The sequence below is a fragment of the Pleurodeles waltl genome, chromosome 10 (genome assembly GCF_031143425.1).
Source record: "Pleurodeles waltl isolate 20211129_DDA chromosome 10, aPleWal1.hap1.20221129, whole genome shotgun sequence".
Classification (NCBI taxonomy): Eukaryota; Metazoa; Chordata; class Amphibia; order Caudata; family Salamandridae; genus Pleurodeles; species Pleurodeles waltl.
This window is the reverse complement of record NC_090449.1, coordinates 107,497,806-107,519,966: the sequence shown is the minus strand read 5'-3', so window position 1 is coordinate 107,519,966 and position 22,161 is coordinate 107,497,806. Positions and strand designations below refer to the sequence as shown.

At 40.8% G+C, this 22,161-nt stretch overlaps 1 protein-coding gene across 1 annotated transcript in view; it reads left to right on the top strand.

Moving 5' to 3' along the window:
• Window positions 1-22,161, top strand: part of LOC138261177 (uncharacterized) — a 106,191-nt gene that overhangs the window by 56,392 nt on the left and 27,638 nt on the right. Inside the window, exons 5-7 of the mRNA XM_069209890.1 lie at window positions 583-734; window positions 4,176-4,335; window positions 13,540-13,642. Coding sequence (XP_069065991.1) covers window positions 583-734; window positions 4,176-4,335; window positions 13,540-13,642 — 415 coding nt within the window. The remainder of the gene's footprint in view (window positions 1-582; window positions 735-4,175; window positions 4,336-13,539; window positions 13,643-22,161) is intronic.

Genomic DNA, 22,161 nt, shown 5'->3' with positions numbered 1-22,161 from the left:
GGATAGGTTTCAGTCTCAGCCCAGAGGAATGAGTACAGGTGTAGAAGAGAAGTACATACATCTGTAGAAGACCCAACATTCATCAGTCTTTACTTCTGTCACTTGCCCTGCTCTTTTTTTTTTTACAGAACCTGGATGGAGAAAGTATTGAGCAACTAGATTTATAAATAGTGAGCTTGTAAGGCAAATGTGTCGAAAGATTTAATATTGCCTCATGTAAATAATACTTGTGTATAGCCAAAACAGTAAGTAGTTCAAAAGAATGCTTTAGAATGTTAAACATACGCTGTAAGGGTTAGAGTAATGGCCTAATTGGTTCATCATGGACTCCCATACTAGTTTATTTTATGCTCCTCACCTTGGGAGAAAGGTGGACCAGTGTTCAAATTCTAGGTGATATGGTTACCTTAATTGCCTATTTTTTTCTTTCTTCAAACAGCGTTTTTACAAAAGCCTCCATAATATTTATTCCTCAGTATCTAAGAGAAAGGGTGAGCGTTTATGAAAGCTGTCATATCTTGAGATGCTGAATTAATTTATTTTCAAGTTCACCTGTCAACTAAATGTATTTTTCCAATATAGTTAAGCCAAAAACACCTGGAAAACTAACAATTGAATATAGTAAAAATGGTGACCCCATTCTGCTCTGGGATAAGAGATACAGAGAGGATGAAGCTATCTCCATATACCTGAAATTTGAGATTTTCTATTACAACAAATGGAATCCTCGTGAGGTAAATTATTCTTCTGCTGTGAACAGTCCTAACATATTTTGATCTATGCTTTTTCCATCATTTTGCAACTAAAAACCTAATTATGAATGTGTGCCAAAGAAAAAGTTGCGTTGTTTTATTTCATATTATGTGGTGCTATCATTTGTTGGATTGTACATTGGTTTGAAACATTCCCTAATGCCTGTTTAGTAGTCCTCCACGTACGTGTACGAATTTAGAACCTACCTGAATGGGACATGGGAGAAGACATCTAATTAGGGAGCCCTAATATTTAAGACTCTTTTGATTCCACAGTTTAGGGGCAGAGACAGAGAAATGGCTCTTGCACCAGCCCATAAGATGTGTTTGGCAATAGAAATCCTGTAATTGATATTTGGCACACAATAGCTCTCAACTGTTTGTGTGTGTGTAACTTAACAGTTCGAATGTGACTCTACTCCAGCAAATCAGGATGTTGCAGAGTCATGTTTAGGGTTTGGGTGCAAGGACTGTATGTGGATTTTGGTGGTTTACGACTGTATGTGGATTTTGGTGGTTTACGTAGAGTGATGTAAAATACTTTTATTATGGAGTTCCATTGTTCATGTAGCCATGAGAGGATGTGTGCTATATGATCACGAAATAACCTAACTTGAACTTAGCTTGAGGGAACAGAAGAACACGCGGAGGGGGATCCATGGATGGATGAAAGTAGTTGGAAATAATGTGACAAACTATGTATAAGAGAATGAGATGAGGTGTATGTGAACCCTGACTAACTCATGGCATAATTTAAATTCGTGGTTGTAGAAAAGATCTGAAGTTTCTCTACCAAGAACTACAATGTGGTCTAATTACTATATTTTGAGTGGTCAAACCAAAAATCTATAGTTCCAATGCCTATGTCATCAGTGTATGAAATGGTTTTATCCAACGCAAGCTACAGTTATCTCTGTGTTTGACTATCTGCTAAATTTGGCAGTGTGCAGAAAAAGAGCAACCCATTATATTAAACTCTGAATTAAGTGAAATGGTGAACTTGGTGTTGAGGCTTGAGGAATGTAGAGTTCCTCGCCCTGGACAAAGTCGGCCTTGACATTAGTAAGATACAGCAGAGTTTTTAAGAGTAATGTTGATGCACAGTAAAAGAATGCATGTTCTGCGTCATTAGATAGTTGTGTATATCCTACTTATATGATGGTGTGGAGGTTAAGTGAGACTACTGAAAGTTTTTCCTGTATAAAAATTGAAGTTGACATTTTTGATTTTATTAATGGACTCATTTAAAAGCACACACTGATTTCAATTGATGATTTCATTTTATTGCCTGAGGTATGAAAACGGGGACTGCTCGAACAGCTGGTATGTATGTTGACTGTATGTACGGTTTGACCTAGATGTTGTGTACTCTGTACTTTTTTCATTTTTTACCCCCCCTGCTGTGTCACACAAAAATGCTTTGAGACTAGCTCTTCTCTTGAGCCAGATTAAAATTTTGCAAACATAATTGTTTTTCACATATGCTGATTATCCCGGATGCTCACAGCAGGCTTAGAAGGTAACGCGATCGTAGCACTCATAATTCTCGAATTCTGCATCTATACAGTTAAAACATGAATAATTTACTGTCATGAGAGGTTGCCTCGCTTCTCGTCCTCTGCATACGCTCATTGAGTTAAAGTTTATTATTCATTTTTGTAAGACTAGCCCATACTCACTGTTGTACTGCAAAGATGGTTGGAAAATTGACCGAGAAATCCATGACTAAGGTCGTTGGTTTATCTCCTCAGAGTTCGGCAAAGTGATACTTCACAATGGAGAACCAGTACCATTATTTACTGAATCTCTACCAGTTACTTGATTTTGGCCCTGTTACTGCTTTCTGACTTAAAGTCTGAAGTCTTTTTGGAGTAACCTTGATAATTAGCTCCATTAAAGCCCAGTGTTATGTTGTTTTAGCTATATGGCCACTAGCCGTGTTGGGGCTATATCACTGATTTGAAAGAATTCTGCATAATGGCCTTCTCTAGCTCATTCTTCATCATTTTCATTGTGAACATCTTTGTACTGTGAGTATGTAGTTTGGACATAGTGAATGGAATATCACTCTTTTGTGGGCTTGATTCCAGTATAGAATATATATATATATTTTTGTAATCAGCCTGGAGGTAATTTTGCCTTTTAATGGGAAATGGAATTTCACTCCTTAAAGTGTGATCTTGCACGATGGCTCGAGGAATTTATGTTTTGATCCAGGAGAGTCAGATTGTGAACCTCATATAATGATGAAACCAAAATCTCAAGCCTTCTCTGCCAATTATATTCTTTCGGGTTTGGCAACAGACAGTACGCCCCCGTAAGATGGCACTCTGGAAAAAAGGCATCTCACGCACCTGTTATAAATTCAGTTTTGGTTTGTGGATGTGATGGTCCAAATGAAGATAAATGTTGCCACTTTAAATGTTTTCACTTTATCATGAACCACTGAACAGATTCACCCCATTCCACAAAGGTGCAAATTTGGAACAAATAGTTTATTCAAGCTATGAGACTAAATTACTGTGTGACAGAGTATTCCCTCAAAACATTATGGCTTTCATGTCCGTCATAAAACAAGTGCTATAGGCTATGATGTACTTCAGATAGGGCGGGTGGGACATCGGCCACATGTATGATGAAGTGTCCCATTTGCCAAACTCCAAATAAAGCCTTAAGTCTGTTGTAATTCTGTCCAGTGCCTTCTGCTGTAGTGGAGGGCAAATAATCTAATAGAAAGTGCATCTTTAGAGTCTCTCCCCTATAACTCTCCTCCACCCTTCCAAGCTTTAGAAGGTTAATTGGCTCAAATGAGGAGTCTATATGCTTCTACAGAGATTTTTGTGCAGCTTCATCTAGGTGCACCAGAGTTATTAGTGCTTTTAAAAAATATGTTCCAATCGAATATTCACCCCCACGTAACTGTAGGGTTAAGCATAATAACACCTCCTTGTTTTTTTTTTTTTTAAACTCCCTAAGATATTTTAACCAAACTTCTCAATCATTCAGAAAAAAAGTCTTGACTTTGGTTCGCTCTGGTCTTTTGATCCCTCTTTTTGCTATTATGTAAAAATCATAGAAGCAGCCTGACTGCTTTGCATGAAATCTACACTAATTGAATATGTGCATACCGTGTGTTAATTTAATTGGGAGTAAATCCTGAATCTCTGGAACGACATATACTATTAATAATTCACTGAACAGATGTGAGAAAAATGTTAAATGGTTAATAGAATAATGGGTTATACTTCTTGTATGAAACTGCTGTGCCCAAATCAAGATTCTAGTGAAACCCGTAATGAGCCCCAAAGAAAGAAAACTATGGCATGCTGATAAGTACCTGTATCTATAAAACTACCACAGGTAAGTTGCTTCATGAGGAACTGAAACATCTCATAGACAGTCTTTTTTTTCTCCACTTTTTAGAATTACACTGTTGACTATGGCCAAGTGGAATCACGGTTTGCAATAAGTAGGAGTCAGCTAACCCAGGGTGATTTCTATGTTGCTAAAATTCGAGCAAAACCTGAAGGAGGCTATGAAGGCATTTGGAGTGACTACAGCTCTGAAATTGAATTTCGTAATGGTAAGTAGTTTCAAGTAGGAGTGTTATTGCTTCGTTTTGTTGAGGTAAGCATGCTGCTCTTTCTCAAGAGTACTTCTGCTTGCTCTGCCTCACTGCTCCTCATGTTCCTGGCTTACATTTTCATGTGAGTGAAGTGAACATATTGCAGCACATGTTCCTTGTGTCTGTCGCAGTGGAAGTGCATCTTTGCTGAAAGACCGCAACCTGGTAGCAGGACATACATGTTCACCTGCTCACAGATGTTCACGTGTTCTTTCTAAGGTTTTCATTTCTACACATCAGCTCAAAACATGAAAAAATGCTTGCTGGAAGCCCATCGTGTGGAATGTTGGGACCCGCTATGGGAGGAAAATCTAGTTAAAGATGAAGGTATGATCGAGACTGAAAAAAGTCTGTTGATTGGGGGAAATAACCATTTAAGGGCTTTCTCTTCTCAGTTCTATAACTCTTTTAACCCCATCTGTGCTTATGTGCATTTACACATACATCTCAGTATTTTCTTTTAGGAAAGCTTCCCACACTTATAGGTGTGCACATTTGGTCTCCTATGATGACGAATGACATGTTACCTTGATGGTTGTCTTCTACAGACTCGTTGATAGAAATTCTAAATATGGCAATATTTTCTTTGTTTCTCTTCAAGTTGTGTTTTTTGGGAATAATTCTTGAGCCTTCAGATTGTTTTTAACTTTCCCCCAATTCACAAATATGTTTGTGCACATAGGTGTAGAGGACATATAAAGTAATATGAGGGCCAAATCCTAATTCACAAAATCAGGAATGGTGGAATTCTGTCATCTTAAATTCATTTACTTCACACTTCAAATTCAGCCACTATGGGGAAGGTTTTGTGAGAGTAGATTAGTTCACAGGGGCAGGTTGTGTGCATTTCACAAAGGAGATACAGGTGAAAAGTGGTGAATACTCCCAGGTTTGAAGGTTTATCCATATTACAGGGTGCACCCCAACTTGAAAACAACAACTGATTTATTCCCACCCTGGTCCCAAGGAAATCTGATTAGAGTATGTGCAGAAGGGACAGTATACTAACCAAAAATAGTGTAGATGTGGGATGAAAAAGGATTTTTTTCAAGAAGGAAAATTCTACCCTACGTAGAGGATTCAAGTAGTTAAACTATGTAAATAATATTAACAAATATCAAAGTGTAGTGGATTTATGTAAATGTGGTCTGCTGGGAAGCTGCTCTAGTTACAGCTTACCAGGAGTACTCATTGTAGTCGGAAAGTTGTGAATTTATATATAGTGTTGGTGTAACAGTATAAAAATGTCTTGCTTTTCCTTTGGAGGGTTTGTAACCTTAGTATACTATGTAAACCTTTTTCAGACTGACATCATTTTATCAGACCAGAATATTTTCTGTATCATACTTAGTTAGCTCCAACTTTCTTTGTTGGTTTCACCACGATTTCATTTTTATCATCAAGTTGTCATAATATTATTATCACCTCCCAGGACAAATAATGTCCTTCAGAAATTTAAATTAGCTAGATAAGTTTGAATATTGAGCCTCCTGGACAAGATTATACATTTGTGACCTAGTCTGACTCTTTAGATGCAATTGTTGGGGATGTGTTTACATCTAAAAAGAAACAAAAGCTTCTCATCCACAATCTTGGCTCTGAAAGTAGAAACTTGTTGAAAACAATACCTGTCAAAATTTCTGAGGATACATGCAAGTGAGGAGTGTGATACTGGTGTAGTGATCGAGTGTGTTACTTTATTAAAAAAGCTCTTGATAAAAGTTCCATCCACAAAAGAATGTCGTACTCGAAGAAGAGACAGATTTCTGCAAAGAAACCCGCTTCCTGGTGACCCCTCCAGATAATTTGGTTTTTGCATTATGAACACTGGTGGAAAACTGTAATTATTGTGAACTTATGTACCAAGTAATTAGAGATCAGTTAATCAAGAAGATGAATATCAAAAAGGTTTAGGAGAGAAGAGACTGTTGTCTGTGAAGGATTCTGAGCGGGAGACTGCCCTGAGCTTGGCAAGGGGCATATAGCATTCAAAGATGTATATGAGGGAGATGTCAATATTCAGTACAGGGACTGAACTTAAAGAAATGAGGAATAATTCTAAGACTAACAGTGACATGGTTCAAGGTCCAGCAGGGTGAAAGTTCAGGAGCTGCTTAGGCAACCTGGTCAAAAAAGGGCATCACACGTGTTTGTAGGTTGGGTCTGAGTAACTTGAGACATTTGAATCAAATAGTCAAAGCTGAAGAATAACACAGATGAGAATAATAATAAATATGTATTAGTAGTGTCTGACAACAGGGAAACTATAGCAATATGGTAGAAGATAGAAATTGGAAAGTGGACCCTCCTTTGTGCAATGTACAAATTAATGGGCATAGCATTAGGATTATGGTGGATTCTAGGTCGCTCATTGTAGAGTCCTCCCCATCCTAGGTACCTACCAATAGCCACACACAGAGCTGAATATTACACATCTTGATTCTACTCCAAGTAACATTGAACTCAACATTTTAACCCAAACTTTCTTTGCATTCCTCTCTAACAACTATTTCACACTTCTACGGAGTCAATTCGGAGCCAGACGGTTTGGCATGTACAACTACATCTCTTCAATCAACCTTCTTGACGCTTTGATTAGTCGACCTGATCTGGTTACTCAAAGCTGGTAGCTGTCATCTTCAGTGACAGATTTTTAAAGACAGTGAAGAGATAAGAGCTGTCACTGAGTTCTCAGGTTCAGTCTTTTCCTTCACTATCTTGTTTTGAAGACTGAGGAATCAAAGACCTAAAGTGAGAAGAGCCTCAGGTAACAGACCTCCCAGGGCCCTGGGCAGTCACCATTCGTCCCTTGGTAGACACCATGTGGGAAGGTTCAGCATCATATGGAGGATCAGATTTCCTTATTTGCATCTGTTGCGCTATCACTAAATCGCCTCATTTAAAAGTGATATTTCTGGCATGTCGCCTCTTGTGCACATAGGCTTTAATTTTGTCCTTGTGAACTAAGTACCTTGTACTAATAGTGTTTACATTGAAGAACATCAAAGTCACAGGACTTTTGCATGTGGTCGAGTGAGTTGTTGCACGATAAGCTCGCAGGGTAGAATTTAATACAGTTTTCAAACTGAGCTTTGCAAGAGTTGCATACTGTACTGCTTTCTTAAGTGTACTCTTAAAACGCTCAACAAGTCAGTTGGCCTATGGCCACAAAGGTGTGCTTTTTTTGATGCTTTATATTCAAATGCTCCATTAATTCTTTGAATTATCAGCTGTTAATAGGCAGGCCATTATCAAACTTAAAATGGCAGGAATGCCCTATGTTGCAAAGATGCCATCTGGTCTCTCACTGACTCATTCACAAGTCATGGATGAAAGATCTTCGACTTATAGAAGAAGTGAGTGTTCGTCCAAAATCACCATTCGGTGAGTTTCATTATCGAGTGGACTGAAACCGTTGGTGGCTGTTCCCTTCAATGAATGCTTAGGGAGTCCTGACATGTTCAGTGTATGTTGAGTAACATTCGTAGAAAGACAGTTGCATAGATGACAGGCCTGGAGTTATTTTTCAACCCTCTCATCTAAATACATAAACCAAAGAGCTCTTTTTGTGGCAACGATACCACAATGTCCTTTGTGAGCCACTTTAATTATTTTCCGTTGCAGTCTCTCCGGAATCGGGATTCTCGACCCTTGCAGTATAAGCCGACCTCCACGAATCTAAGCAAAGCTGCTGAAGACTCGAAAGAAAGTGGTGCCAAGATCAGACTGTGGACAACCTCACAGCCTTCAAAAATGTCATCCGCAGACACCACCAACTCATCTGAGCCGCCAAGAGAACCACCTTCAAAGACCGAATCAACAACGCACACAGCCACAAAGAGCTCTTCAACGTCGTGAAGGAACTCTCCAACGCCATCCCGCCATCCCAAGGCCTCTACGACTCCCTAGCCTCCTACTTTCACCGCAAGATTGCAGACATCCACAACAGCTTCAGCACCCAGACCCCCCGCAACCACCAACACCACAGATTCACCTCTGACCAACCTCCTGCTCTCCTGGACCCCCGTCAACAACAACAACACTATCGAAATCATGAACACCATCCACTCCAGCTCTCCATCTGACCCCTGCCCTCACCACATCCTCAACAAAGCAAGCTCCATCATCGCACCCCAACTACAGAAGATCATCAACAGCTCCTTCACGTCCGCCACCTTCCCGGAGAGCTGGAAACACGCTGAGATCAACAACCTCCTCAAAAAAAACAAGGTGGACACAAAGGACCTCAAATACTTCCGGCCTATCTCAGTGCTCCCCTTCCTGGCAAAAGTCATTGAGAAGGCTGTCAACAGCCAACTAACCTGCTTCCTCGAGGAGAACGGCACCCTGGACCCTTCCCAATCCGGATTCTGCAGCAACCACAGCACCAAAACCACCCTCATTGCTGCCACCAGTGACATCAGAACCATACTGGACAGCAGCGAAACTGCAGCCCTCATCCTCCTGGACCTCTCTGCTGCGTTTGACACCATCTGCCACCACATCCTACTCCCACACCTCAGCAATGCTGGAATCCGCGACAGAGCCCTGGAATGGGTCACCTCCTTTCTCACCGGCATAACCGAGAGAGTCTGCCTCCTCCCCATTCTGCTTGGAGGCCACCAAAATCATCTGCGGCGCACCCCAGGGTTTGTCCCTCAGCCCGACTCTCTTCAATGTCTACATGGTCTGCTCGCTAACATCGTCCGATCCCACAGCCTCAACATCATCTCATATGCCGACGACACCCAGCTGATCCTCTCCCTCACCAAGGACTCCGCCAAGCCCAACCTCTACTAAGGAATGAAGGCATCCCTGAATGGATGAAGAGCAGCTGCCTCAAACTCAATTGTGACAAGACGGAAGTCCTCATCTTCGGCCCCACCCCCTCCGCATAGGATGACTCCTGGTGGCCTGCCACTGTGGGAACCGCTCTGACTCCCACCGACCACGCACACAACCTAGGATTCATCTTGGACCCCTCACTATCTATGACGCAGCAAGTCGACGCCATCTCCTCCTCCTGCTTTAACACCCTCCACATGCTCTGAAATATCTACAAGTGTATACCCACCAAAACCAAAAGAACAGTCACCCAAGCCCTCATATGCAGCAAGCCGGACTACGGCAATGCCCTCTACGCAGGAACCACAGCCAAACTCCAGAAGAGGCTGCAACGCATCCAGAACGCCTCTGCACGCCTCATCCTGGACATCACCCGCCACTGCCACATCACACACAGACCACCTGAAAAACCTGCAGTGGCTCCCAGTCAACATGAGAATCACCTTCAAACTCCTCACTTACGCTCACAAAGCACAGCACAACACCGCACCAGAATACCCCAACCCGGCATCTCTGCTCCGCCTCCCTCGCAACCATCCCACACGTCCGCAGAACTACAACTGGCAGTAGATCATTCTCGCACCTCGCCGCCAAAAGGTAGAACACTCTTCCCATCCACCTGCGCCAGACCAAAGACCTCCTTACCTTCAGGAAACTTCTTAAGACTTGGCTGTTCGCGTAGTAGCAGCACCACCCCACCACCCCCCCCCCCCTCCCCCACCCCCTTCCTCAGCGCCTTGAGACCCTCACAGGTGAGTAGTGTGCTTTACAAATTCCTGATTGATTGACCTTGGTTTCAGTCTCCCCCTCTGTTTTTTGCCTCATAGCTCCAGGAATGGGCGGGGTAAAAGCCACTGAGGTGTTATAAGGAGCAAGAAATAAGAGCAGGGACTATTTATTTTTTATTTTTTTAAATTTATTTTTATGGTCAGCGTTTTGGTCTGCTTTGCTTTATAATTAACAACACCTCTGGCTGTGTTCATGTCTAACAAATTGAAATTAACAATAAAGAGCAGGGGTACAACCAGTCTATTATGGGCCCTAGTGCAAGGAAGGGAGTGGGCAGAAATATAAACCACAGCATCTTGAAGGCTACGCTGGCCTGTCCGACCTCTGTGCATGGGTGTCACTGCAACTGCTGCCACCAGTGGAAGATCGCCCTTCTTAAGAGCGGGAAGCCCTCAGGCAATGGCTTGTTTTCATATTTCGAAGACTCTAGTGCTCTCAGGAGCTTCAAGGATCCTGACCTTGCCTTTGTGGTTTTTTCTTGTCATGGGGGTAAAACCTTATAGAAGATGTTAGCAGACACAGACCCGCTGGTTTGTGCATGGTAGCAGACAGCTGTTGCCAGTTAACACGACCATGTTACTTGGGTCATATACAGAGGGCTTCAATGATTCTCTTCATTAATGTTTTTACTTTATTATTTCCATATTTGGTAGCTCTAAGGGCAGGGGTTTTGAGACATGTTGCGATTGCGTTACTTTACTGCCTTCCTCTGATGATACACTAGTTCACTCATGCAGAGGAAAAGGAGTGACATTAAAACATTGTAACTACTACATTTGCACCCTTTCGATCATTATGTAAATTACAACTTTTTCTCATTCAAATATGTTTCCTCTGCCACCTAATCTATGCATTCATGACCTACAAGTTGCACATTGTTGTCTTTTGGGTGCCTTGTTTATTTTTGCACCTAGGACATCAGATCCAAGTTGATGGTAATAGCATTTCCTAAAAGTCCTTTTCGCAATTAGGAAATGCTATGTACATGCGGTTAGGAAATCGCAAATAGAAAATCTCGATTTGCGATTTCCTATTTTGGAAATTGCAAAATGCAATTTCTGCTGGGTGGAAATAGCATTTTGCAACTCCGCATAGGCCTTTGTACATTAGAAAAGTCAGTTTTTCATATCTTAGCAGCCCGAAATAGTGATTCTGACCGTTAAGAAATGCAAAATCCTTTGGTATATATGGTTCTTAGAGAGTGAATTCCCTACATTTGCAGGTGGCGAATAGTTTCTGGGGTCCTCTGGGTTTGATCCTTTTGCACTGTAACTCAATTGCAAACTAACAACATTTGTGAGCTGGTGTCTAGATCTGGAACTCTGGGTTACAGATTCCAAGACAGATCTTGTCACTTGTGCTTACTCTCTTTTTGCCTCCTTGACAGGATTCTTGTCTGTGTGGGGAGTGAGCTTGAGTTGATTATGATCACACCGGATTGGCCAACCCAGGTCTGGTTCCTTTATCTCCTGGAGCTAGTAACAGATTATCTTTGCTTCTAAGTTGCTGCTCTTGGGCCTTTCGCGACAATCCTGTACCTCAAGGCCACGTTGACCCCCTCCCTTGGCTAATCTCGAAGGGACCAGCAATATGGTTATGCCTGTCGCAAGCCTGTATGGAAATCAATAGGCTTATGTCTTGCCTGTGCAGCTTAGCTTAATTGGTACATGGAAGAGGGCCCCCTTAGGACACCCTTATCTTTCCTCAGCGACTTATTATTTAGTATGTTTTCCAAACTATTGATCTGCGTAACTATCAACATCCTCCTTTTATCAGCCGTGGAGCTCTTTCCATGCTGCAATGACACATCCATTTGCTGTGCACCTAGAATGCCACCTTGCTGTTTTCCTTTTTTATCATGTAGCCTGCTGGTTGTGACCATGTCTCTTAGGGCTCTGTCTTTCAAGCGTTCATATCTACTCTACCTCTTTTTTTGCGGAAGGGTCACTGACACAGCCCTTTCTGTGTCTGGTCTGCACTTAAGCCCAGAAAGGGCTCTCTTCTAAATCCTGGCTTAACCGAGACTGCTGCTTATTTTTTTGTGAACCACTACACCTCAACCTGGTGTCTCAAACCTTTCTTCTTCTGGGTCCCCAACCCTTTCTTATTTGTTATCAATCCACAAATACAATTTGTTCTGGTTTATTTATGATGTTTTTAAAATGGGGTTTGGCAAGAGTGTCAGCCTCCAAGATCCTTGCCTCCTTTTTATTTATCCTTCTGTCTTCTTCTCTGTTTACATCTTTGTTTTGTGTGTCTTATTTTGGATGGCTAATTCGTTTGCTCTTGTTTCACCCTTGACTTTTATCTTACCCAAAAATTACTTCTCTACCGCCTCCATTTACCCTTATGCCTCTTTTTCCTCCTTGTCGTCCTCCTTCTTTTCTTTTTACTTCTTTCTCCACTCCTGAAATTTCTTCTTCCTAGGAAGTGACATTTGTAGTTGCAACTTTTTAATTTACTTTGTTTTAATTCTGAAAGCAGAATTTCATACTGAGTGCTTCTCTTTTTTGGTAACTAAAAAGGATGTATAGTTCTATGTACACAGTGGTTGTTGTTCTCAGTAATGACCTACACTGAACCTTAGAAATTGTCATTCTTTGTGATAGAAAAAAAAAAGTCTGCAATGTACTAATGTGAAATTGAGAGTCTCAAATGGCTTTGAGTCACATTTTCAACGTGGCTTTGGAATCAAAATGAAAGGGTGCACTGAACTGAAATAAGACAGATATTCAGGAACAGTTTGTCATCACTCCTGTTGTTACAAACCATTGAAAGATTTCCAATTGTCAAAAGCAATCGGTATCCTCTCACAAAGCAGCAGTTGTCCAGGAGTTGTAACTTCCATTTTGTGAACAGCAGTTGTGGATATCTTATAATGCAGACAGGGGTCCCATGGACTGCTGCATGCTCCCATGAAGGCATTTCAAATACTGCCAAATATATTTCTTATTGCAGTCCCGAAACCCTTAAGCAATATGGACCTTCATGACAGCATCATTCAAATGTTTTGATGGAGGTCTGCTGTCCCATCTTTTCCTTTGCAGTGATTTTTAAGGATTGACAAAGTAAATCCTGCCTCTGAAGATTAAAGGGACATGATTTCCGAGAATCCCTGCTCGTGGTCATTTTGAATTGTGGCAGAATGATAGGATCTCTGTTTTGATCCTTCCATTTTTACATAGTCATTATCGAATTCTGCCATTTTGGTGTTTCACCAGCCTGCTTATGTCTGGTCAAGAATGTGCAAATTGAAAAGGAGTCAAAATGCCATAAATCCGTTTGGGTTACTGAGGACAAAGCAAGTTCAGGTAGATTGAGAAACTGTGTAATCTTTTGCTGAGCAATGTGCTGCAAATCGAAAATGTTCACAATGTTTTCTAGATTGATTAAAACCTTTTGTATATTTGAATCCTGTGAATTGTGAAGTATGTACATTTCGAAAAACTTAAGACTGAATACAGTTGCTAGATTTAATGACTGTAATATCACATTTTCAACTTACATTTCCTTTTTTTCATCCTTTAGATCGAACAGACAATTTTGTATACGAGTCCGTTCCACTGATCGCATTCCTAGCTTGCATTATCATTATTGTGGTGATTGTCACATCTTATTTCTGCATTCTCATGTAAGTATTGCACATGCTGTTTTAGTGGCAAACTTAATTGATTGTATATTGTAAGGAATGATGGGAGTGTTCTCAGTTTAAATGGTGTTTCTTGCTAAGAGATCGTACGTTTATCTGATTATCTAGGGAAGAATGAGTATTTTGGATTCTCACATTCCAAAAGCAGCACTGATAAAGACCAAACAAATACTTTTACAATTGCAAGGTTCACCTATTCAAAAAAAGTGTATAAGAATTATTAGTGGTGGCACAGATTGTTGTACTAGTGGTGAAATAATACCATTCCAGAACTGAATTTACTGCTACATAATTACCTAAAACCACAATGACTGAAAATAGCATTGCCCCAAATGTTGATAAACTCCATTCTTGATATACTGCTGCCACAGGTGGAGTGTAACAAAAGCCAAAATATTATGTCACATGCAAGTGGATTACACGTGGTACTCATCAAAAGCAGTGGAGCCAAATCTCGAGGGGCCAAGTGACAACCATGGCAGCAAGGCAAAAACATTGTGGTGCCCATTCACAAAAGCATGTGTAGGTAGAGTAAGGAGTGCACCATAAGTAAGTGTTTACAAACTATAATGCACCTTTGTGATATAATGCTAAAACGTCTAGCTTCGTGTTTGAAAAAGTGCAAAGATGATACAGCACTATTTATGCTAAGGTTTATATATTTTCAAAAATGTTCCCAGTTTAGATGTCTGGGGCTTGATCATGGAGGCACGTAGAAGTACTTAAAGCAGTACTTTATGTGCTTCAGCCGTCTTTGAACTGCCTAGACATGCTTAAGGTTCAGACTCATGTCTTAAATGCGTATGTTAGGTCCCTTGGCAAAGTATCTGTGGCAGGTTCTGAGATGGCATCAACAATTTATAGAATAACCACTTTTATAAAGGCCCAGGGAATATGGTTCAGCCAAACAAATACAAATGTTTTCCCCAAGACTTATTGTTAAAATCCATCTTTTGCTATGCTTATTTCTGGTAAATTGTCAACACAAGGCCAACAGATATGACTTCGATCCCAAACTAATGGTAGCCATAGGTTGACTCTTCACCTATCACCCTTATCCCTCAATGTTCTCAGAGTCTACTGCAGTGGGCTGCAAACATTTTAATGTCACCCCCAGTGGGAAAAAAAAAAAAATTGCCACCCTCCCGTTCTGACTTTTTCACAATGATTCTATTACATTCACAGTGTTTAAATATGTACACACTCATTGAATCATTACAGTTAAGTTATGTTACAGTTGTAAAAATGGAATCACATATATGATGCCAAACACACTATTGTGGTCAGGCAGGCCTTACTAATGTGTAAAAGTATCCACAGTGTGATTATTAGAAGTGAGTTTGGGGTTTTTTGAAGAGTATCTGGAGTCACTTCTCTTTTGACACATACTCCGAGCTTGGATAAATGATAACACATGTTAGTGATGGCCCAATACAGAGCAATTTACTGCTGCTCATGTTTTAAGCTTAAAACAAACCCCTGTTATTAGCTTAATACTTCTTTTGGTCAGAGCCTGGTAGCCCCCCTGGAATCACTTGCCCCCCCCCCACCCCTAGTTTGAAGACCCCTGGTCTAGTGCCTTATGGGTTAAGAGGTCAATTATTGTTTTGCTCCCAGACAATATGTGCCATATTTCTTCTTTGCTGTCTTGATTCTTATGTCTGTCCTGCAGTCAACAGTAACACATCATGATTCTCCTTAAACTTCAGAACATACCAGTAGCATGGAGAGAAGAAAACACAAAAGAGACTTTCCCGAAGATAATACATAAGCTCTGCCTATCCAACTCCACAGACACACTTGCATCTTAAATAGGCATCAATGACATCATACTACAATATAAAGAAGAGAGCCTAGTTGGTCATGAACATTTCTTCCATATCTGAGCCAGTCCTATTCCTCTAACATTTCCCTTGACCTCTCAAAGTAAATTTCAACATTTGTCATGAGCCCCTTGGAGTATTGCTGCCTGGCAAGGATGTTCAGAATCCACAATTAAGTGGATGACATACACCTCTATCTGAGTGTCTCATCTGCCTACAGCATTGATCACTTGAGGCACTGCTTTGCGCTGTCCAAGCGTCAGTGACCAATGCCTACTGCAGCCAGAATTTCTATACCTCACCAGAGACTGCCAACAAAGCTGGTTCTGTGAGTTGGAACTTGGTGGCTTATCTTCTCGACTCATTGACATTGCCAGATTCCTGATCTTGTCCATTGAAACCAACTTCATTTTCAGCACTCCTCTTGAGCCTTAGTTGAACTCTGTTTGGCAAATTTAGTCATGCACTTCAGAAGAAGGCCCTTTCTAAAAGAAGTAGACTCAGTAAAGCTGTACAAGTTCTAGTCTTTTTCTATTTTGGACTGAGATAATTTTCATCTGGCCACCATCTGAGATCCACTTGACTTGATTGAAGATTATCTTTCATGTACCAATGTACACCATTAAGGATTTTTGCAAGTATGACCGCATTAGAGCATCTCTAAGAAATCCACTGACTACTACACCCTTTCTGCATTTCAGCATGCACTGCCCTTAGCAGCAGCATTGTGGGGCATTCTCCTGCTCTGACATTGCAGATTTACAAGGCTTAATTGCTTTGCATGTTCCAAAAGGAGCTTAAAACACACATGTGAAGCAACATCTAACTGGTGAGTAATCACTCAGATGCTGGAACACACTTGAAGAGTCCCCAATGCCATCCCATCCCACCCCTCTCACCAGCACACCTTTGCCAAATACTGTGAGAGCCCCATTGCGTAATCACTCTATTGCTTTGTAGCTAGGGTTATTTTATTTGTCATATACATGCATAACTTGTATTAACAATGTAGCACTTATGCAGTTTGCTCATTGCATTCCAAGATACCCTTAATTGATGCAAAAACAACTGCCCCAAGCCTTTTCGGTACATCAGAATAATGCCTTCATTTGTCCCACATCTTTATGCCAGCGATGCTGACCCTTTGCCAAGCAGTACACCTGTGCCTGCTTAACTTATCTCTAAACTGCAGTGATTCCTACCCTCATTCTCTCTCTACTCTTCACCGGTGCTCACACCTTGCACTTCATTAAATCTTCAACAGCGCTGCTTACTGTGAAAGAGCATTTCTTAATGTTTTCATGTTTTGTGTCCCCTTGTAGGTGTTTTGAGCACTGTCTCTCTGTGCACAAATCTTGCACCTTTTTGTGTAGAACATTTCATAGGGTGCGATTGTGTCCTTGTGACGGAGCTGTTGCTTGACTGCATGAGACTTGCTTCAAAATTTCCATTTTGTGATCTCTAGGCTAGTAGCAGATATAAAAAACACTGCTGCATTTCAAAGTCTATGCTGTCTGTGAGTGCAGCATTAGACCTTTCATGTTGGACTGTCATTTCAAAATTGGGTTGTGGAAAGCTAGGTGCAGCTTCTCTGCACATAATACACCACTGTGAAGGAATGAGGGTTAGGCAGTTATGCTGTCGGCTTATGTGCTCAATGCTTCCATGGTTACTCCCATCCTGTTGGTTTCCTACTGAGTGCTTTCTTCTGTTTCACTGGCACCATTCAGCTCGTTTTTACTACATCCACATTCAGTGGCAGAAGTACAATATCAACGACACCTGGATATTGTAGAGCAAAATGGTAGGTTTGCCAGTGGTTTAACCTGGTTTTTCAGGTGCGCACTTTTTTGTTGGCTTGGTCGCACCATGGATTTTCATACAACCAGTATATCCTTCCATCAGTAGCACACACTGCTTCTGCCCTACATCTCTGTGAGATCATTCTTGTGTGGCCGAAATCCCCTGTGCTGAAAATTTGTTGAAGCCTTTTGTTAACTAGAACAAAAAATTATGCTCCTCCTAATCCCTGTAACGTGTTGTCATTCTTGGCACTAATACCAAATGGCAACCTGGTGCTCCTACAATCACTTACAGCAGTGATGCAGTTTTCAATTATGCCGGTGCATTTTGTGGAATGTTGTCCTTCTGTGGGTAAATTATGGAAAAACACAGCTTTTTCTCTCACTTTTTGAAAATTGTGCAATATGTATAAACACTATAAAACACATACACATAAAACTGAATAGGAATCCCTGAAAACTTGTATGGCTGTACCATTTTCCTGAAAAATGAAATTTTAGGATTTGGGGGAAAAAGCATTTCCTATTTAAAAGGGAATCTACATACTTTTACATTGTCTCTAATATATAATATTTTTAATTTCAGACCTGTTTCTTTCTTTGTCAGGTCAAATTTTCTTTCTGAAGGTGTTGTTCCCCATGTGTTTCACAATAGTCTGCAATATTTTTTAGGGTGAGACCACCATGATTTGATTGATAGCTGCAGTATAGATAGGCTGTTTCACAAAACAAATTGAATTTAGTGCAAAATATGATGCCAAAGGCGGTTTGTGGAGGAGGCTTATAAACGTTTCCCATCACACATTGTGTATTTTACTCATGGAATAACATGTACATTGAAGTGAATTTGTGGGAAGTACAATGAAGTAGAACTTGTTCACATGCTCATGACTGAGGGCCATGAGAAAATACTGAAGTTATCTCTGCATTTCATAAATTGCAGCACATCTGGAAACTAAGGGCCTGATTATGACCTTGCAAGAGGGGATTACTTTGACCCAAATGTAACGGATATCCCGCCCGCCGTATTACAAATTCCATTATATCCAATAGAACTTGTAACATGGCGGACGGAATATCGGTCAAATTTGGGACGGAGTCATCCCCTCCGCCAAGGTCGTAATCATGTCCTTAGTGTTGTTGATAGTTTTTGCACCTAGGGTAACCACTAGCAAATCATCTGCCCCCTCTTGTGAATCCACCAGCTTTGTAGTGCCTACGAGTGCCCTTTTTATTCTGATGGGGCTGGCAACACAACTCTGCCATTAACCCCACCAGTCCTGCCATTCAGAGTTACCACAGGTTGTGCATGTGGCACTCTTTTTGTTATTCCACAAAATACTTTTGAGAATTTGACCCTGGGTCCATCCTTTTCTTTGGATCAGCCTTCTGGCAGGGCTGTCCCTCCTGTTAACAAAAACACTTCAAGCTCAACAAGTACATTTTGATTGATGCTGTTCTAAAAATATCTTTGCTGTATTTGTCTAGGAGGATAGGAAGCAGGCTCTGATTGTGCGAAGGGAAGTGGCTGCTCAGCGAGGACCCTGTGCTGAATTTAAAGTTAGCAGGAGGCCTGCACAAAACAAAAAGTTACTCTTGGAGATTAAGTGTGAGGAGAATTAATTGCTGCGAGGGTACAGGAGTGCAGTTGGTTTAATGCTGTATTCTAGTGTGTAATATTTGTGGCACGTTTCTGATGGGGGGCACACATAGGAGTAGGAGTGAGATATGGCACAAGGGGGCAAGAGAGCTAGTGGAAGTGCATATGCAGAGTGGTTGTGGACACTTTCAGCTAAATTTATCAACACTTTGGTCCTGGTTTGTATCACAAAAAATGCACAAACCTGGGGCTAAGTGCTGATTTCCAACACAAATTATGTTTTGCACTGGGAAATCACCCAAAGTAACACAAAGTGGGCGGGGTGTGCGCTACTTTGCGTCAAGAGAGAATGCAATGGATCATACGTGGGTGTTCCTAAATCATATCTGTTAACATTTTTATACCTATTTGCACAAAAAAATACAATTGTCACTTTGTGTGCTTACATTTTTATAGGGGTATAGATAAATAGTTTTGTCACCCCTCACTACAAATGGAAGGGCAAAAATATCAAACAAAGTATGTAGTAGTGTTGTGAAAAGTGCACATGCATTAATTTCAAGCGACTCCACATTTTCGCAAGAGCCAAAAAGTCACCTCCCTTTTTGCTTAACCACCATTCTTACAGTCTGTTAATCTGTCTCGGCCCCTCCAGTATCTGGGAGTGGGTCCCAGGCTCTCCACAATATCTGTCCGTGTTCCACAAGCCTTTCAAAATATCTGGCTCTGTGCCCCAAGCTCTCTCAATACCCCAGGCTCTCACAATAGCTGTCTCCATGTCCTAAGCTCCTTGCAGTGTCTGTCCATGTGCCCCAAGCTCCACATAATATCTGTCATTGTGCCCCAAGTTCTTCAGAATATACGTCTTAGTTGCCCGGAGCTCTTCACAGTATTTGTCCATGTGTCCTAAGCTCCTCACATTATGTGTTGGTGTGGCCAAGCTCCTCCACAATTGGCCTTATTCACAAAACTATTTGCATGTGTATGTTCCACTTACATGACCAAATAGTCTTGTTTTTATAAGTGAAAATTATGCTTTCTAACACAAAGAAGTCACTTCCGACCCTTAGGTCGAATGGGCAGGAACTGCAGTGAATTTGTCACCACCCGCTGAAGTAAAATGCAGTACATTGTGTCGTACCTGCCACGTGCTATTTTGACCCAAACATGAATGACCTCTCATTCTGCTGTAGAGTAAAACAAAGGCATTCGGCCCACCTGTAATGAGTTCTCTTTTCCTCTTCGGAGTAAGTGCTAACAGGCTACTTGTTTGTTATGAGTGTTATATCTTCCTGCATTTTGACCTTTCCCCTTCATAGTGCCTACAAATTTCATAGTGATTGATTCAACTGTTAAGTAAACCAGCACTATTGCGAACATTTTAACTGAAGCAAAACTGCAGCTCAAAACAGAAAGCAGTGGCTGTCCCCCCTCCTAAATTTAAATACGAGACTAATTTACTCTATGTAAGAGCACTGTGGAGCTCAATATGTTTAGGCTTAGAGAACAGTTGGCTCGGCCTGCCCTTATTTTTTGAATCTACAAATGCAAGTCATCTTCTAAAGACTGGTGCCTGATTAGGAACTTTGTGGACGGGGCTCCTCCGTCACAAACGTTGCGGATACTTTTTCTGCCTTATTATGATCTCCGTAGGATATAATGGGATCGTAATATGGCAGATGGGATATCCGTCACGTTTGTGATGGAGTAACCCCTCCTGCCAAAATCTTACTCCGCCCCTAAGGTTTTTCTTGTACTAGTGTTTTTCTCCCTCTTCACAGTCACTTTTATGAGGCCATATGTGGGTGCAGGATAATTATATCTCAGAAGAGGGCAAGAGGGGTGATAATGGACCCCAGTAATGAGGGGTGAATTCAGGGTAACTGGCAGAGAGAGAGAGGGAGGGAAGTACAAAAATGGGAAAGTGGTCATAGTGACTTCTCCCCAGGGTGCTAGTGATGCTGGGAGTGAGTGACCGTGGTGATAGGGGTTCTGTTTAGAGTGCTGGTTAGACATGTTCCTGTAGTGCGGAAGTGCTGACCACCTTATGGCAGGATGAGGGAGCATCACATATGCTTCTGCAGTGCCTAAGTGCTTCAGAATTTGAAACCTGTAGAATAGCGTAAGCGTGATGACTTTTAATGCAGCAAAATATTTCTTCTAATAGGTAAACACAACAGCATTTGCTTAGTTGATCCAAGGTCTTCAAACAAACAAAGCGGCTCAATTAATGGCGCTGCGCTCCACGAACCGGTGCTCAATCCGAGGGTAAGCCGAGCCCTCAATTTAACAATTACTAAAACAATATTCGGATGAGCACTCCTTCAAGGATAGTGATTCAATTGTTTGTTTATTGATTGACTGTGGAAAAAAAAAAAGAAGAGAACGCGTTTCGACCACTACGGTCTTTGTCAAGTTCAAAAGTGCACACTTCCATTTCCAACCTATTTATAGATAATCACACCAATACCAGAATAGTGCATGCTGGGGCTAGTAGTATCATGCACAAAAAAGAGCAAAAGAAAAGGAAACAAAAGAAAACAAAAGAAGAAAACAATGCCTTTCTACATTCACTTACGTACTTATAAACATAGGAACTATATACCATATAAATTTATATACCTAATATTATTACTACTAACAAGTGTACCAAACAAACAAAAATTCTTATGTCAAACCAATATCAACATATAAGTATATGAAGCTACATAATATATTCATATAAACTATATAGCATATATAATATCATGTGATTTAAAATCCGCATGTTTTTTCAGTATAATTAACTCATCCAGGTTACAAAATTTCAAAATCAATTTTCAAAACTTTTCTTCTTTGCAATTAATGCATTTCATAAATGTACATAAAGTTCCTCATCATAATTCATTCCAAAAGGGACCTTCGTTCGTAATTGTATTATATATCTAGACTCTAACTGACACAACATTTTAATTCGGCTACCACCTCTTTCCTGCTCTGGAATGTGATCTATTCCATAATACCTTAAGTTTCTCCAATCACTTGATGTATGTGTCTGCATATGTTTTGCTGTGGCATATGTAATATCTTTATGGATTATTGCTCTAATGTGTTCTAATATTCTTTTCTTTAACATGCAAATGGTACTGCCAATATATTTAAGGCCACAGTGGCATTCAATAATGTAAATTACCAATTTGGTGTTACAGGCGATTTTGTGTTTAATTTTCTTCACCTTACCATTTGCAAGTGAAATATTCTTCATGGATTGACCAATTTTGCACGCTTTACAGCTAT